We start from the raw sequence: 19,272 nt of genomic DNA, 5'->3' as shown, positions 1-19,272 counted from the left end.
TTCCAATGATTCTGAGACCTCCATTGCTTTACTTCTTACTTTAAGAAGTCCAATCCTGCAGTTCTGACTTGTCCATATGAAGTCCAGGGGAGTTTCACCTTCATCAAGGCTATAGGATCAGGCTCATCTATAATCTTTAATTCCAGTAAAATGAATTAAAAATCTGGAGGGGTGACTGATTTCAAAGGCTTTTTTTTTTTATTGCATTCCTACATTTACAATATATTTTTAGATTTTTTTTTTTTAATAATATGCATTTCATAAACGGTTCTGACAAATGAGATTCAGACCTAGGAGAAGCAGATACTTTTGAACGATTTACTTGGTCTACATTCATATTTAAACCACTTTTACACTGGGTGCTGCTGCACCCAATGTTAAAAACGTACTTAATTTTCTAATGTAGACAAGGCTTGGCTGTGTGATCGTTGGGATTTAAATTTACAATTCAGGTATTGGAGGCATAAGGCCAAGAAAGATCTTCCTACATCCTTGAGGCACATGTTTGTCTCACAACAATCATACACATCGCTGTATGTTATTCTTCACCTCTCACGTACAGTTAGCCTTCAGCTGCTACAACAGACAACAAAATTCCCCTCGATATACCTTGACTCAGCTGAAGTCAGTAGACAAACAAAGACTTCCAATATCTAGTACATTAGGTGTTAAGGAAACATATTGCAGAGTACAAACCTCCTCTTTCTTTTTGTTGTTTGCTGCTCTAAGATCTTCATATTCACCAACAGCTACAAAAAAGAATTAAAAACAAGATTAACATATTTTAGTAGTACACTCATGGCCTGATTCCATAGCTGGTCCATGCACAGAAATCCCATTGACTTTCATATTCATTCATTTTAAAGCTATCACGGTTATCTAATCCAGGGGTGGCCAACCTGTGGCTCCGAAGCCACATGCGACTCTTCAGAAGTTAACATGCAGCTCCTTGTACAGGCACAAACTCCGAGCTGGAGGTACAGGCCAACTTTCCACTGTGCCGGGGGGTGCTCACTGCTCAACCCCTGGCTCTTCCAGAGGCCCTGCCCCCACTCCACCCCATCCCACCCCCTCCTCTGAGCCTGCCAGGCCCTTGTTTCTCCCCATCCACCCCCCAGAGCCTCCTGCATGCCACAAAACAGCTGATCGGGAGGTGCAGGGAGGGAGGGGGAGGCGTTGCCGGTGGGCAGGAGGCTCTGGGAGTGACGGGGGAGGGGATTCATGAGGGGCTGCTAACATATTACTGTGGCTCTTTGGAAATGTACATTGGTAAATTCTGGCTCCTTCTCAGGCTCAGGTTGGCCACCCCTGAAATCTAATCTCCGAGGTTACACAGGCCGGAGAATTTTACCTAATAACTCCTGCCTTAAACCCAATAATGTGTGGTTGAACTAGAGCATCTCTTTAGACTTCAGGAATCGGTGGAGTGTCTGCAGAAGAAGATGTGTCCTAAAAATCAATCAACTTCTTCAACCAACAGGGAGTCAGACAGAATCATAGTGACAGGGATTCATGGTTTTAAATCCAAATTAGAACAGATTATGGATCAGATATTGTTTTAGTGCTGGTGTCTCATGAATCATCCTATCCAAGATACTTTTATGGCTCCCATTACTGTAATCTCCGAGTACCTCACAATCTTTAATGTATTTATCTTCACTCCTTTGAGGTAGGGAAGTTCTATTAGCCACATTTCACAGATGGGGAATGGAGTCAGGGAGAGCCTAACTTCCATTGATTTAAACTGGGAGTTGGACACAAATACCTTTAAAAATCTGACCCTTAGTGAGTTTCCCAGGGTCACACAGGAAGTCAGTGAAGAGGGTGGGCATGGAACCTGGTCTTCAGAGTCTCAAGAGAGAGCTCAAACCACTGGACCATCCTTCCATCCCAATCATGAATGTAGTACATTACCGGAGAACTAGGAATTCCAGCTTCCATTTTATTGTAAAAAGCCTTTGATTTATACATCTATTTATAAACATTTGTTTGCTCAACCTGCTGTGCACACAACTTTGCTGAATAGTTGCTTAACCTCAATGCAATGACCACTGTCTTCTTTGACCTATTCCCACCCCACAGTTTTGTTGTCCCTTCATTGTGTCATATGTGACATTACATATTTTGGTCTTCAGGACAGGGACCATGTGCAATTTATCTGTCTTCTGAGGTACTGTGGACACCTTGTGGAAATAAATTAAAGAATACAAAAAGAAATATGGTGTAACTCTCGAGAGGGACGCATCATTAAACACAGCAACCAGAATATTTGATTATTCTAGCCATTGTTCCCATCTTACCCACTTAACCACTCAGTATCTGTCACTATCTTTTCTTTTTGTCTTTACAAGAAAGTGGCACTGGTTTAACTTAAGGTGATATTTTTAAACTGATATAGTTAATCTGGGGCAAAAGGCTCTGTGTGTCTGTTTAAACCAGATTTATTTCAGTTTGCCTTAGGCTACGTTTTCACTACCCGCCTGAATCGGTGGGTAGAAATCGATCTCTCGGGGATCGAATTATCGCGTCTCGTCGGGACGCGACAATCGATCCCCGAATCAATGCTTGTACTCTACCAGCGCAGGTAGGAATAAGCGCCATCGACAGGAGAGCTGCGGAGATCGATTTGCTGCCGTCCTCACAGCAGGGTAAGTCAGCTTGGATGCGTCGAATTCAGCTACGCTATTCGAGTAGCTAAATTTGCCTATCTTAAATCAACCCACCCCACCCACCTCCCATAGTGAAGACATAGCCTATGTCAATTAGGAATGGTCTTTATAACAAAATAAGGGTGTCCACACCCTTTTTGCACCAGTTTAACTAAACTGGTTTAAAAACCAATTTAAGTTAAATTGATGCAACTATCTCTTGTAAACAAGCCCAAGATGGTAAACTAGTTGGCAGTCTGCAAGAATGTTTTTCTATCTAAGGTACGAATATATACCCTCTGTCCCCACTACTGCCTTATCTAAGCACTTGTCAATTCTTTTTAATGTATCTATCTTTATAACGTTCCAGTGAGGTAGGGAAATGCGATTATCCCCATTTTACAGATGGGTAACTGAGGCACAGAGACTTGCCCAAGGTCACACAGGAAGTCTGTGGCAGAGCAAGGAACTGAATCCAGGTCTCTCAAGTTCTAGGCCAGGGCCCTAGCGACTGGACCATCTTGCCTCTCTGTGTCTGCAGATTAGCTAATTGGAATCAGTAAGAGCTGATTGGCCATATCAACTGTAAAAGGTAATTCAAGGATGCTGGTCTCCTTAAAAGTAGCTTAAGCTATGTCTACATTGCAGGCAGGAGTGCCACTGCAGCACGTGTGCACAAACACAAGCTAGCACTGATCTAGCTAACCCATTAAAAACTAGTAGCCACAATAGTTCAGGCAGCTACATGGGCTAGCCACCCAAGTACAATCCTGCGCAGGTTACGTACTCCGACAACTAGTCTGTGCCACTGTGGCTACACTGTTATTTTTAGCAAGCTAGCTCACCCAAAGCTAGTTCAGGTATGCGTACACACACTGCAATCACACCTGCCAACTGCAATGTAGACACACTCTTTGTTAGCCATTTACACGAGCAGCTGATGAGAACGTGTGGCGAAAACGAATGCTCTGGGCTACTAGAACAATGAATCTACCTCCATTTCCTAACGGAGGTTCTCACCCTCACACCTTTGCTTGGCTGCAAACAATGGCTACCCCAAAACCACAGTGTCTGTACAGAGCCACCCAGGGCTTTCAAGGAGAAAAGCACAACAAAACCGCTGAAAACGTGGCCACAAACCACATGCAAACTCACCAGATATCTGCAGATCTGACAGATAAGGAAACTATATGGGAAAAATATACACACAGAGAAAACAGAGCAATAAAATTAAGTTCTCTCTTAGGGAATTTAAAAATTAATTGCCACTAGCTAATATTCTCTTTATAAGAAATTTCTGGGTTTGCTTTATGACCATGAAAGAAGAGGTTTGTAATCTCAGTAGACCCCAGCCACAGATGTGAAAATTAAGGTTCTTGTTGTCTTAGTAGGTATAGCTGTTTGGAAAATGCTAACGGTTTCTAGGTATAATTAAGGATAATGCAAACTAGGTACGTAGGACTTAAAATGACTGGATACACAAACCAGTTTTAAGCCTGGAATTCCTACTGCGTTCCATCTTACTGTTTTGTTAGCCCCATACACAAAATCAATCAAACGAGAACTGTCAGGCCATGATCTTTTATTGTCAAGAAGTTGCCCCCTTTTCCCTGTTTGAATACACCTGACATGGACTCAGAAGAACCTTGTTTCATATTAAGATCTCTGTTATCATTATATGGACGACAGCTTCCAGAGGACACATGTAGGCCCCTTTTACGGAATCTTTAGGTGAAGCATTCTTAATAAACCTCTTCCCTAAAGTAGTTCAACAGTACAAGCTTTCTTTAGAAGTGACTTCACAAAAGTTTTAAAAAAAGTGCATCTATGCTGTGAATCAGATTCTTGGTTAGAGTGGAACGAGGGTGAACCTTAACAAGTATCCGATGAAAGATGCAACAACCTTTTTCTTGTGGAGCCTTCATGCAGGTTTTTGTTTTTGAAGCGTCACGTATAAAGTCCATACTGTATGCACTTGGATACCAAACAAAGTTCAGTGGCATCCCTAACTCAAGTTAGCCAGGATCAGATGTCTACAAGATTCACTTAACTCTAAAATTCCACATGTGACTGATAATCATCTTCTTATAATTCAACAATGTACTGGGTAAACACATGACAATTAATAATAGTACTATATACTTATGTAGCACTTTGTTTAAAGTCCTGTACAGATATTAATGACAGGCAGGCAGAGAATAGATTATAGATGGAGAACAGAAACAGAATGGTGAAGTGTTTTGCCCAAACCCTCACAGTTAGTCAGTGGCAGATCCAGGATTTTATTCTAGCCTATTAAAGTTCTACTATATCCATCATTGTGGTATCTGAGCCTTTCAAGAGTTCCTGGCTCCCAGTCCTGTGATAGGGAGCGAGAGGGAGATGTCGACGCTTCCGGGAAGCTACCCAAAGTAAGTGTCACCTGGCGCCCACACTCTGCCCCGTGCCCCAATCCCTTGCCCCAGCCCTGAACCTCCTCCCGCGCCCCAACCCTATGCCCCAGCTCAAAACCCCCTCCCGCATTCCGTACCCCTCGGCCCCAGCCTAGAGCCCCCTCCTGCACTCCAAGCCCCTCATCCCTGGCCCCATCCCAAAGCCCACACCCCAGATGGAGACAGAGCTCCCCCTGTACCAACCCAGAGCTCCCCTCTCGCACCAGGAACCCCTCATTTCTGGCCCCACCCAAGAGCCCACACCTCCAGCCCAGAGCCTGTATACTCTCCCACAGCCTGGAGCCTCCTCCAAAAACCTGGAGCCCTTGGCCCCACACCCCAGGCTCCTCCTACACCCCAAACCCCTCATCCCCAGCCCCAACCCAAAGCCTGCACCCCCAACTGGAGCACTCACCCCCTCCCGAACCCCAACCCCCTGCCCCACTCCAGTGAAAATGAGTGAGTAAGGTGGGGGAAGAGCGAGCAACGGAGCGAGGGGGGGATGGAGTGAACAGGGGTGGGGCCTCAGAGAAGGGGAGGGGCAGAGGGCGGGACAAGGGTGTTCTGTTTTTTGTGATTAGAAAGTTGGCAACCCTGATTCTGACTTCAAATCAGACTGTTTCCTCCTTTCAGCCTGTGTGCTAGTATGGGATGCAACAGGAGCACAGGAGACAAAGTCTCCCTCAGTTCCTGTGCCTGGCACCACATCAGTCCCGGATGAATGGAAGGAGCAATTGCAGGAAAAGTTCTTCTCAGTCCCTGGTGCCCCAGGATGAAGAACACTCAGTACCAATGAAATCTTCAGTGACTCTACCCGTCAATTCCAACAAGTCTCTACTGACCATGCGTGAACTGCAATTTTCGGAGTCTCATTAGTTGGCTACATTCAGGTGGATTTTCAGCGAGACAGCAAAAAAAGCACATCTCTGAAACCAGACTCACTGCACCACCCTACCCTGCCAAATTTCAAGTTTTTGTTCCAAAGCATGCAGGCACTACAGCTTTAAAATGAAACTGTTTTGTGGGTTGTTTGTTTTTTTTTTAAATGGGCAAATCATATTTTTCCCTTACTTCATTTTGAGAAATGACTGAACAGTTTTTGCTGAAACTTTCCAAAAATTCACCCTAAGGCAGATACCAGGTATGGAAAATTAGGCTTTACAACGTAATAAGCAACCAAAACCAGGGTCTTGCAATGGAAAGTGTTGGGCAACATTAACAAGAGGTGGCAGTACCTACTCCAACTAAAATCACACGCTAAAATGTTTGCATGTCTAATGTTTCACATTTCCCAGCGTGGAAACATTCAAGTAACCTCAATGCTATATTCGTGTACGGTTTTGTATTTTTATTTTAAAGAGGTTCGAATGACCTCCACAGAATATGGCTGAGTGTCCTTCCATGTCAAATCAACCCAGGATTCCACTTAATCAGAGTTACTAGGTTGAAATGGTCATTTAATCAAATGGTAAATAAAGCTGTCAAGGAAAGGAAAGCTCAGTCTATCATCTGCTCCTCTAGATGAATATCTAATCTACACCCAAAAAGGTTTGCAGCAGATCCAGCATATACTGGCAAGAGTGCTTTTGCCAATATAGCTTATACTGGTTCTCTGAATGAAATAAGCTACATTGGCAAAAGACTGAGTCTCACCAGTATAAATGTGTCTACACTAGCACCTTTGCTGGTATAGAAATGATCTTTAAATAAATAAATCACACGTTTACCCAACATTACTTAAGCAGTAGAAGTTTTATGTGCAGACCTGCCCTATGGGGGTGGTGGTGTTGTGCTTGCAGTTCCTGCAAGCCTGGAAAGCAGGAGATTAAATCCAAGAATCATACTGGGTCTGTCCCACAGCACATTTCTCAAACAATAGTACCCCACCATAGTAAAACAAGTATAGCAAAGATAAGAACTGTTAGTCGCTGTTAGGGCATAAAAGGAGGATAACAGAGGCTCTACTTTATGTTCCCTCTTCTCTTCCAAACTCCACAGAGTCAACCCTAAAAGGATTTCAGTTAAGGGTGAGTAGGTGTGGACCCCATTGGAGCCGTAGATAGCCCAATGGATTCACACTTAGTACTGCCACAAAAAACCATGTTATGCTCCCCATGTGCGCTTTTGCAGGGTGGGTAGATTTGTGTAAGTGCACAGTGGGCAGCAATATAAGCAAAACTCATGTAGCAGTCACACTTTTGCAAGGGAAAGGAGAAAAAACAACAGAGAATACACTATAAAGATGCCAATCATCCACAGGACTTGATCGTCCATTCTGTACAGATCTCCAGGATCCATGGGGCTGGGAGGCCTCTGCCATTGGCCCCATAAACCGTCCTCCGAGAGGAGATTTAATTGGGAGCTTCCATGCTGGTTTACCTTGTGGAGTTTCTTGGAGTCCTGCCCTATCCTATGGTTTATACCACAGGAGGGTACAACACACAGCCCAACCAGTTAGAGGACATTTCTGTAGACAAAAAAATGATTAGAAACACACTGCTTTTTGTCCGTTTGTGGGCCTCACCATATGGTTAGCTGCTTCAGCTAGAAAGAATGGTCAGTCTGCTAGTAGATAATAGACCAACCCCTGCAAAAGTCTGAGATTACCCTACATGTGACCAAAATCAACACAATCTATAGAATTATGGGTTCCAAGAATGGAACGAGGAAACTTCTGACTCCTCGATGAATTTGCTTCATTACAAAATAAAATGATCAAAATCCTCAAACATATTTGGTTCACATGTGAGTAGATTTTTCATCCAATCTATACATTTCTCAATGAATCTCGGATATTTTCCCACCTCTTAGTACACCAGAGATTGATTGTTACTCTCTCCAGTGGTGATCTCTCTCCAGATTTCACCTCAAAAAGAGGTGATGGTGCATCAGGCAGTAGCTTTTCCTGCACAGATACAGCACCAATGGGTCCTGATCTTAAAAGGATAACGAAAAAAATACACTCAAACCTGTCAGAATAGAAGATAGGGAAGAAAACTGTCAGAATAATGAATTAAAGAGGATCCTCTGCAACCCTATGTGTAAAGAGAACCATGAAATACTGTATCTAATGAGATTAGCGTATTATGGATGAGAGTACAATTTAGAAGCCAAGTCATCACCAGAAAAATAAGCATTAATATCACCTCGAGTCTCAAGTGCTTCTAAAAACATGTATGCATGCATCTAAAACTACATGTATATAAACACAGACACGCAGACTATGGCACAGAGCCTGCAGATACTCAACTTTACGTACGAATGAAGTTAAGCACCTGTGTATGTATGTGCAAAGTGTTTGCAGAATCAGGGCCCAAGTTAGCATCCTGCAGTCTCACAGTTCTCCGCACTGAGAAGTAAATTGTGCACCATTACATTATAAAGCCTAATCATTAAGAGTGTACAGAAAGCTTTATCTTTGCGTGTTCTTGAAAACCAGACGTCATTAATGACTGAAATTGAAATGAGAGAATTTGTTAAAGTACAATAAACACAGAAGGCTTTCATGCAGGATTTGAACTGGTGAATGGCAACCACATGGAAGGTCTGCTTAAGCAGGGGCATGATTATAACAAGTTTTGCAATGGTCAATATGGAAAAGAAACTGCCCAACAGCCACGTCACCTTGATATGATACAGTATCATAGACTCAAGAGATATGTCCTCTACCAAGGATGATAATGAATTTGTCAGGTTGCATTAAGAGTTTGCAAGTGGCATATGTTTATGGTACTACTGAAAGATAATCCCACTGGGCTAGTACAGAGTCAGTTCTTTGGGAAGTGTATGGTCCTGCTCTGTTCAAAGTTACCTGGGATAATTTTTTTTAACAGATAATTTTTGGACATATTCAGAACTATCCAGACACACTGACAGCTGGGACAAGAGAAGTGACAGTTGTAAATTGGTATTTCATGAATCATACTATTAGCAAGTATGGTATTAGCTAAGACTTATCAGACAGATGAAGAAAAGCGTGCAATATAAACTGATATTTAAGATGAGATGGTGAAGATAGAGGTTAACTACAACAGTTTGCAAGGTCAGCAAGAGACTTAATGGTACTTTGAGGCTATTTTCATCCAGTGGGCAATAACCCTTGGTATTTTAAGTGTTCACCTACACTGTTATCCCTTTAACTTTGATGGCAAAGTAACAGTAGTGCTAATGGAGCCAAAGCTAACCCAAACCCATCTTTTGATCAAGTGATAAAGCACTATTATGATGCACTGGCTAACCCAGTTTGGTATGGTACCTAAAATTACTAGAATAGACAGTTTCTTGTGCAAATTGTAGTCCAACTATTTGCTTTCATAGGAACGTTGAGTGCCATTTAATGGAGCTGCGGTTTTGGAGAATTTTCTGAAATATCAATTATAGTATACCTGGGTAACATATATAGCAATGACTCTGAAAAAGACTTGGGAGTCATGGTATATAATCATCTGAACATGAGCTCCATGTATGATGCGGGGGGGTGGGAGGGGAGGAGGGCTAATATGATCCATGGATGTATCAACAGAGGAACATCCAAGAAAAGGTCATATTACCTCCATATTTGGCACTGATGTGACTCCTATTACTCCTGGGAGATTCTGTGGGACTGCGTCCCCGCAGAAAATAGCCTCCCTGCAGAATTCCTGTGCTTCCCTGCAGAAAATGAAAGGGAAGCGATGTGGGGGAAGGAAGGGGGGGGCACAACCATGGGTGCAGTTGGGGATGGGAGGGATTGCCTCCCCCAACAGAGGCGAAGCATGGGGGGGCACACGGAGTTACCTGCCACTCCCCGCCCCCCTCCATTTCTGCAAGCACAGAGCTGCCCACCCGAAAGAGACCGCGTCTCCCCTAGGGTGACCAGTCAGAAAGTGTGAAAAATCAGGACAGAGGGTGGGGGATAATAGGCATCTATATAAGACAAAGCCCCAAATATCGGGACATCTGGTCACCCTACTCCCACCGCTGAGTGTCTACAGCGGAACGCCACCTCTAGGTCCTAGTGCCAGTTGTGCTCCCCTTCTGTGTCCTGGGAGCCTTCCTGTTTTCTGTGTAACAGTGAGTGTGAGTGGTGGGGCTGGGTAAGGGAGACCGGGCAAATGAGAGAAAGGGTGGTGGAACTGGGTAGGGGGAGAGGAATGTGGGAGTGAGGGCAGGGGGATGGAGAAGAAAAGGGGATAGGGGAATCACGGGGAGGAGTGGGAGCTTGGCATGCAGCATCCCCTCAGCAGCACCTGGGGCTCTCCCATTAAGCAGCCCATCAAACCCTCACCTGACAAGCCCTATTCGCCCACACCTAGACCCCTCCCCCCCACTGATACCCAACCAGCTGCACCTGGACCCTCACCCCACCGGACCCCCCCCACTAATTCCCACCCACCCCCCACCAAGCTCTATTTCCGCACACCCAGATCCCCCCTGCTGAGCCCCAAACACCTTCACCTGGATCCCCATCAGAGTCCCAACGCCCCTGCACCCGGAACTCCCAATGAGCACAGAAACCTTTCACCCCACAGCTGGATCCCCCCACACTAAGCCCCTCCACACTTGGATCCTGCTGGGCTGAGTTTGCCCACCCACACTGGTGCACCTGGCACAGAGGGGCAGGGCCCCGGGGTGTTTCTGGAGTAGGCCCAGCCCTTGCACTGTGTCAGGGTTATATGCAGCCTCACTGTTGAGTCCCTGTACTGGGGAAGGTGGCGGCTTCAGGGTGATCTTCTTAATGCAGCCAATGGTTTGTGCTCCCCACTCCCATGTTGGAGCCACATTTATTTTTTGACAAATAAAATGTGCAGATTTTTGCAGAATATTAAAATATTGTGTGCATTATTTTTAATTTTTGGTGCAGAATTCCCTCAGGAGTATCCTATGGGAATACTGTGTCTAGTTCTGATGGCCAGAATTAAAAATGGATGTTGATAAATTGGAGGGTTCAGAGAAGAGATATAAGAACGATCAAAGGATTAGAAAACATGCCTTATAATGAAAGACTCAGGGAGCTCAATCTATTTAGTTTAACAAAGTGGTTAAGGGGTCACTCAATCACAGCCTGTAAGTACCTAGAGGTGGAAACAGAAATTTAATAAGTGGACCATTCAGTCTCACAGACAAAGATACAACAAGATCCAATTGCTGGAAGTTGAACTAGACAAATTCAGACTAGAAATAAAGCAGGGCTTTGGAGCGAAGCCCGGAGCTGGAGCGCAGAGCAGCTCCGGAGCAGTGGAGCTGCAGGTTTTTGCCTGGAGCTGGAGCAGAGCCTGAGCACAGCTCCAAAGCCCTGAAATAAAGTGCACATTTTTAAGAAGTGAGGGTAATTAACCATTGGAACAATTGACGAGGGATCGTGGGGTATTCTCCATCACAAGCAACTTTTAAAACAAGACTGGATGTTTTTCGAAAAAAAAAATATTCTTCCGTTCAAATAGGAATTAATTCAGGGAAGCCCTACATTACACAGCAGTTCAGACTAGATGGTCACAACGGTCCCCTCTGGCTTTAGAATCTATGGATATGTCTACATTGCAATTACAAACCCACAGCTGGCCCTCAGGCTTGCAGGGTTCAGGGTAACACGCTGTTTAATTAGGGTTACCATACGTCCGGATTTTCCCGGACATGTCCGGCTTTTTGGTCCTCAAATCCCCGTCTGGGGGGAATTGCCAAAAAGTCGGACATGTCCGGGAAAATAGAGAGGGAGAGGTCGTGGGGTTTGGGTCTGGGCTGGAGCCGGAGCCGCTGGGGCCGGCGGGTGCTCGGCTGCCAGCCGGCGCGGCTTGCTCTGCCAGGGCTGGGGCCGGGCCAGAGCCGCTCGGCCGGAACCGGGGCCCGAGACAAGCCGGCCAGAGCCGCTGGGACCGGGGCTGCTCGACCGCCGGCCGGCGCTGCTTGCCCAGGGCCGGGGCCAGGCCGGAACCACTCGGCTGGAACCGGGGCCCAAGCCGGCCAGAGCCGCTGGGACTGGGGCTGCTCGGCCGCCGGCCGGCGCCGCTCGCCCAGGGCCAGGGCTGCTCAGACGGAACCGGGGTCCAAGCCGAGCTGGCCGGAGCTGCTGGGACCAGAGCCTCTTGGCCGGGGCCGGCCACCAGAGGGAGCCGCTCGGCTGGGGGGGCCGGGCTGGGCCGCGCCTCCTCGCACCCCCCCCCCCCAACCCTAGCCCCAGCTTACCTGCTGCCTGCCTGGTTCAAGCTTCCTGCGAATCAAATGTTCGCGGGAAGCAGGGGAGGGGGCGGAGCAGGGGGGGCGAAGCGTTCAAGGGAGGGGGCGGAGTTGGGGCGGGGACTTTGGAGAAGGGGCGGAGTTGGGGCGGGGCAGGGGCGGAGTTGGGGCAGGACCAGGGCCCCGTGGAGCATCCTCTTTTTGGACACTTAAAATATGGTAACCCTAGTTTAATTCCAGTGTAGACATTCAGGCTCTGGCTCTAGGACCCTGCAAGGTGGGAAGGTCCCAGAGCTTGGGCTGCAGTCCAAGGCCAAACATCTAGACTGCAATTAAACAGCCCCTGAGCCCGAGTCAGCTGGCATGGGCCAGCCACGGGTGTCTAACTGCAGTGTAGAGATACCCTATGAATCTACGTTTTTACATTTATACCAGACCCTTCTATACCTATTCAAATCACTTAATTAAGTTCTTTACAGGCTCAAACTAGTGAGAACACTCTACATCCAGAGAGTTATCTAGATTGAGATCACGTTTCTCTAAGGCTGTTGTTTTCTAGGTGGGGTCTGCGGACTTATGTCTAAGGGGTCTGTGAAAGGTTATTACCACCATAAAACAGTGATTTTCAACCTGGGCGTGTGCAGGCTACATCTAAGATTTCCAAAGGGATCCACACCTCCATTCGAAATTTTTTAGGGATCCGCAAATGCAAAAAGGTTAAAAACCACTGCTCTAAGACATTCACGCTTTATATACTAGGCAACAGAGCAAGTCAAAGAATGGTCAGTATCAAGTATCCCAGCTGAAATACAGAGAGCTTGAAAAATCCACCAGCTATCCCCTGCTGGTGAGAGGGAAACATAGCTTGCATAAAAACAGCTCCAGTGTCTCTGTGTCCCAGCTTTACCAACCAAGATGGTCAGTTTAGTTATCCGGTTAGTTCACACATCAGGTAAGATTTTCATGCCCTTGGGGGAAAAAAAACATTCTGGTGGAGGGTTTGCTGAATGTTTTCCACCCTTTCAAATCCACAGGAGACTCTTCAGAAGTCCTACAAGAGATAGCAATCTGACACCATTCACCGCTGTTTAACTGAAGAGAGGACTTTTGACCAAATTTGTATCTCTAACCTATAATGAAATCAGGCCCCCATGCTAGCAGCATTATGTTTGAAGAAATACCATTACCCACTCCTATATAAAGTGTTGGTAAGATTTCAAAATATTTATTCTAGTTACATGTTGCCTGCAGTTCCTGAGTGTCCCTAAAGCCAGCTTATCTCTATCATCTGAGGAAAGTCATAAATGTCTAAAATGGTTTCCCTTTTTCTCTTATCTGCAATATTAATGGGACAGTGTTAGATTAAAACTTTATATAAAAAGGAAGCAAGTTTAGTTATCTGTTTAACAATACTAAGTTCATTATAAATAAAATAAAACTTTTACAGTTTTATTATTTAGGTTATTCACCTTTGGCATTTCCCAGAACTTCGACATGTCAGTAGAACTTTACAGGCCCATGTCCTAGTAAAATGCTGGAATATGTCAGATGTAAACTACAAGGGAATAAATGTTTAAAAATATTTTCCACTGGAATATTTTTTCCTTTTAAGAAAATCCCAAACTCACATAAGCGTGGCAATATATCTATTGTTCTTAGGTTTTGTAGTAGCATAGTAAAACTCCCACATTTAAAGACAAATGAATATAATTTATGATAAAATATTGCTCTTCATCTGCATGTGACAGTGTCTCATTTCAAGAACAGATGTGCATCTAGGGCAGCACATACTTGAGCCATGATATCTTTTCCACAACCTATTTCCTGGAGTGCCATAAGCTCCATTAAATGTTTAACAGTGTTATGGTAGTCCGGCCCGAGATCCTTAGACATCATGGGTGAAATCCTGGCCCTATTCCAACCGAGTTCAGCAAGGCCATGGCTACACTCAAAACTTCAAAGCGCTGCCGCAGGACCACTCCTGCGCAGCGCTTTGAAGAGTGAGTGTGGTCGCACGTCAGCGCTGGGAGAGAGCTCTCCCAGCGCTGCAGGTACCCACAAGGGGATTAGCTTACAGCGCTGGGAGCACGGCTCACACTGGCGCTTTGCAGCGCTGTAACTTGCTGCGCTCAGGGGGGTGTTTTTTCACACCCCTGAGCGAGAAAGTTGCAGCGCTGTAGAGCGCCAGTGTAGCCATAGCCTAAGACCAGGATTTCCCCCCAAGTGCCTGTGAGGAATACTCCAAATGCGTAGTCATTTCAGCCATTGTTGGTATTTTGGAACCAACGGTGCTGATGGACAGCTGTGAGGACTAGTAGTTTTGAATAACTATCTGAATTTGTATATTTGGTGTTGAATTACAGAAATGTGTCCATTTAAGAATCACGAATGAACACTTATTGAACTTGTTCACAGGCTAGAATACAAGTTCGAGCAGCAGCAGATCCAGCAGTTGGGTTAGTTACTGGGAAATTAAAAAAACAAAAACAAACCACTTCTAAAACTATCTGAAGTCTTAGAGCTGATGCTCAAAAAAATTCAGCTGAATTTTGGTTAAGGATCCATCAAAGCTTCTGCTGTAGAGTGGAGGAGAGGGGGTAAATTCATACACAATGCAAGCACCCATGCCAATCACCAGACCTACACCATTCCCACTCAAGAGAAGAGAAAATTGCATCATACTTGTTCAAACTAGGTTCCCCAAGGGCCAAGAGACAAAGAATGGTTTTGTTTTTTTAAAACCAACCTGGTTTTAAACTTGCTCACGGCCTTCTTCCTGGTTCAACAAAGGGACGGGATCCCTGGTCCACAGAGGGCCCCAATCCTTATGGTAGGGTTGGAAGTACTGGGCCTACTGAGGTCCCATAAGCTTGTTCTAAATTGAAACTGTGATGAACTTGCAATCACAATGTATCCCCTTGGAGGGGGATTTGAAGAACTGCTCCTGCTAGAATCCATAGGGTTGGGGTGGACTCTGGTAAGCTCATTAGAATGCATGTAGTTTCTTTTGTTGTTTTTAATGTTTTCTCTGTAATGCTTTTTTACCTTAAAAATACAGTAGGCTTGCCTAGGAAGCGCTGTGTGGCAGTTTAAAACTGTAGCAATTACATCTATTAACCAAGAGAAAGCAAGCAGGTGTCCTTAGGCAACCTGTCTGTGTTGGGAATAAAACGGTGAAGGCAGGAACTATGAAGCCTGGAAATACCTGGGTGGCAGGGAGAGCCATGTGGGTCTCCACCTTGGAGGAGAATAGCTGAGGAGTTGGAAGACTGAGAGCGAGTGCCCTTGTTGTATGACTGAGGGGAAATACAGGTGTAGTTGCTCTGAACTGTGACAATATGCATTCAAGAGACCTCAACATCTACAGAGCTGAAGCCCTGGATGCCTTTATGAAAAGCAGAGGATAGAAACTAAAGCAGGGGTATCAAACTCATTTGGTAACAAGGGCCAAATTCCATTTTAAATTTAACCTGGGACTCTATGCCATTCAAGGCAGAAGAGAACACACACTGAGATCAGTGTGAGGTTTGCACCCAGATCAAGAGTGGATTATAATTCTCATGCAGTGAATGAACTTTTAGTTGTCATTATCTGTTCAGTACTTTAACACATCCCACCTTGCTCAGGGGGACAAGTGACTCTGGAAGTTAGTTCAGAAATGGCAAGGAACTGTATGGTTTTAGCTTCCCTTAGAAGATGGTTGGGTAGCTGGATTCTTACCTCAAGAAACAAACAGCATTTCTGCACAGAAAGATTTTGCCTAATGAGCCTTCTTTTGGAAGATGTGTCTGGGGTTCACTGGGGTCCATTTTAGGAAATGTATTTGGGCATTTGATACTGGGTTTATTGTACATGATTATTTTTCACTTGCTGGGAGGAAGAAAGAGATAGGTTAACCTATGTACATCTTAAAATATTTCATTATCCCATCAACCCAAATCAGCCCACATCTATTATTCCAATGCCAACTGCTGACCTAGCTACAACAACCAACCAAGCAAAAATAGGTGGGTGCTGGAAGGTGATTTATATGCCGTGAATAGGGAAGAGATTAGCCATTAGAACTATACAAGCCATCACAGGGAATTGACAGAGAGAGAGAGAACGGGGATCAAGCGAAAATCTCAATTGTTAGGAGAATAAAACGGGCCTCAAAGCTAGGCCCTCCAACGACTACCCTGGTTGAAATCGCTCCCTTACGGGCCCCTTTATTAGCTCCACGGTTGAGACGTGAAGCTGATGCCCAAGGTAATTCGTTTGCAGCAGTGCCTTTCTCCCCACCCTTCTTCTGAGGCTGAGTCACACATCAGTGCGCCAGGAGCTGCTCCAGCGCCTGGCCCCACTTGGCACCGCTTCGCCTGCTCCGCTTCTTTAATGCCAATCCCCGTTTGCAACCGCGGGGGGGTGAGCGGGGAGGGAAATGAAATGTCCCGCTGCACGTGGGCTCCGCTGGTGCAATTGTTCTATCGCCTGCCTGACCCCGCCACGGAGCCCAAGGCAGCAGCCGATCATCTCCCAGCCCGCGGCCGCCGCTGCCTTACCTTGCGCTTTCAGGCTGGTGAGACGCTCCAGCTGCTTCTCCTCGTCCGACCCGCTCATGCCGCCGGCTGCGCCCGGAGCCGGCCGGGGAGATGCAAAGAGGCTGGGGCCGCGGCACTGCCAGGCACGCGGGAAGGACGGAGGCTCTGCGCGCGCCCGCCCGCTCCGCACCTCACCCCGCCCCGCCCAGCGCAGCCTCACCTGGGAGGGACCTGGGCGGGGAGGGCGCGCCAGACACAGCCCCGGAGCAGCGGCGCTGGCGGCCCGGCCTCCTCCTGCACATGCTCAGAGCGCCGCCGCGGGCCCAGTGAGCATGTGCGAGGGGTCTAGACACAGGCTGCTGCTGCCCTTCCAGGCGCTGAGCCCCCAGTGCCCCGGGAGCTGCAGGGGGATGAGGCCCAGGACAAGGAGCACAGTGGGGAAATAAGGAGGCACGGCTGGGGAAGCGGGGGGGGGGGCAAAGGGGTGAGGCCAGCAAGGGTGGCTGGTGGGAAGATATGTTCCTGCCACCCATCAGAAACTGCACTGAGGCCTGGTCTCGCTAGGGCTATATAATGAGCCAGCCCTTGCCCCAAAGAGTTTGCAATCCAGATAGACCAGAGGGTGGGAGAAAGGAAGTATTATCCCTGTTTTACAGACCGGGAACTGAGGCACAGGGAGGTGAAGCGAGTTGCTCAAGGGTCTAAGGCCGAGGTAGGAACTGCACTCAGCTCCCCCAGATCCAGTGCTTTAAGCACAAGCATGTCCTGCCTTAGGACAGACTCAGAGCAGATGGGGGTGAAGGAGGAAGACATGGCATGTGAGAGGCACAGGTGGGGGAAGGAGATGGGCGGGTTCAGTGTACTCTTGGGCAGGGCAATGTAAAAGTAACATGTTGGGGCGGATGAGAGGTAGAGACTAGTTGAAGTCAAGAGCAATATAAAAGAATAGGCTTTAGCATTTTGATTTTTATTAAAGCAACATGCAAGTGTCATAAAGAATCTAAATGTACCCTTAATAATCATCGCCCCAGGGCAGTTACTGCTCACAATAGCACACTCATGGGAAGCACATGTTTGCTCTTAGGTACGTTTAGAAGAATTTGCTTTTTATTTTCTATAATTGACACATATCACTGTTTATTTTTAAGCATTTTCCCTATTTTTATCCATTTACATTTTCACAGTTGTAGGAAATTATGGGGGTGGACAGACAATTATTTAGTGACAGTAGATGTTGAGATTAAAAAAGTTAAAGCTTTATAACTAGGGCCCTACCAAATTCACAGCCATGAAAAATGCATCACAGACCATGAAATCTCATCCCTCCCCCAGGAGATCTGTTTTTTCTGTGCTTTTACCCTATACTATACAGATTTCACAGGGGAGACCAGCGTTTCTCAAATTGGGGGTCCTGCCCAAAAGGGAGTTACAGGGGGGGTCACAAGGTTATTTTAGGGAGGGGTTACAGTATTGCCACCATTACTTCTGCACTGCACTCAGAGCTGGGCAGCCGTAGAGCGGTGGCTGTTGGCTGGGCGCCCAATTCTGAAGGCAGCGCCCCGCCAGCAGCAGCACAGAAGTAAGGGTGGCAATACCATACCATGCCACCCATACTTCTGCGCTGCTGCCTTCAGAGCTGGGCAGCTCAAGAGTGGTGGCTGCTGACTGAGGGCCCAGCTCTGCAGGCAGCAGCGCAGAAGTAAGGGTGGCAATACCATACCATGCCAAGCTTACTTCTGTGCTGCTGCTAGCGGCGGCTCTGCCTTCAGAGCTGGGCTCCCAGCCAGCAGCCGCTGCTCTGCCCTGCCCTGCAGGCAGCGCTGCCTCCAACAGCAGCGCAGAAGTAAGGGTAGCAGTAGCGCAACCTCCCCCTACAGTAACCTTGCAACGCCTCCCCCGCTGTTCCTTTTTGGGTCAAGACCCCTACAATTACAACACCATGACATTTCAGATTTAAATAGCTGAAATCATGAAATTTACTATTTTTAAAATCCTATGACCGTGAAACTGACCAAAATGGACCGTGAATTTGGTAGGGCCCTATTTATAACCATTAAAACACAAACTTTTCACATTGCATGTCAAAATATACCAAGTAAATATCCTTAAATCAACAAATCATGCCTGTCTTTACTATTATATATTGTGAGACGCCTAATACAAAAATCTAAATAATTGGATTTTGATGCCCATAAGTACTCAGAAAAGTAAGAAAAATGCTGCCTATCTGAAGATTTCGATTATTATTATTGGAAATATTTTCCCATTGGTTTGTGTGTGTGTGTGTGGTGAAATAGACATTTACCTATAAAAATCTAACCTTTCCAAGCCTACTCTTATGCCAGAAAGGGGCAGGAAGGAAACTCTTTCCATGCCAGTCCACGGTGCAGTTGTCTGTGTGCCATTCTGTATACATTTAATGAGCTAATTTACATATTTGCATATAACAAACTTCCATTCATCATCAATGCACCTTCCCCTGTACAGTGATGGGAAGAGGACACAAAGCTGAGCCATGAA

The 19,272-nt window shown here is 46.2% G+C and overlaps 1 protein-coding gene across 1 annotated transcript in view; it reads right to left on the bottom strand.

Moving 5' to 3' along the window:
• Positions 1–16,998, bottom strand: part of SHTN1 (shootin 1) — a 97,879-nt gene extending 80,881 nt beyond the window's left edge. Inside the window, exons 1-2 of the mRNA XM_054036256.1 lie at positions 16,774–16,998; positions 697–749 (exon numbers count right to left, since the gene is read on the bottom strand). Coding sequence (XP_053892231.1) covers positions 697–749; positions 16,774–16,831 — 111 coding nt within the window. The 5' untranslated portion in view covers positions 16,832–16,998. The remainder of the gene's footprint in view (positions 1–696; positions 750–16,773) is intronic.
• Between the last annotated feature and the right edge of the window lie 2,274 nt (positions 16,999–19,272).

This window comes from Malaclemys terrapin, chromosome 7 (assembly GCF_027887155.1).
Source record: "Malaclemys terrapin pileata isolate rMalTer1 chromosome 7, rMalTer1.hap1, whole genome shotgun sequence".
Classification (NCBI taxonomy): domain Eukaryota; kingdom Metazoa; phylum Chordata; order Testudines; family Emydidae; genus Malaclemys; species Malaclemys terrapin.
The sequence above is the reverse complement of the archived record's forward strand: the minus strand, read 5'-3'. Positions and strand labels throughout refer to the sequence as shown.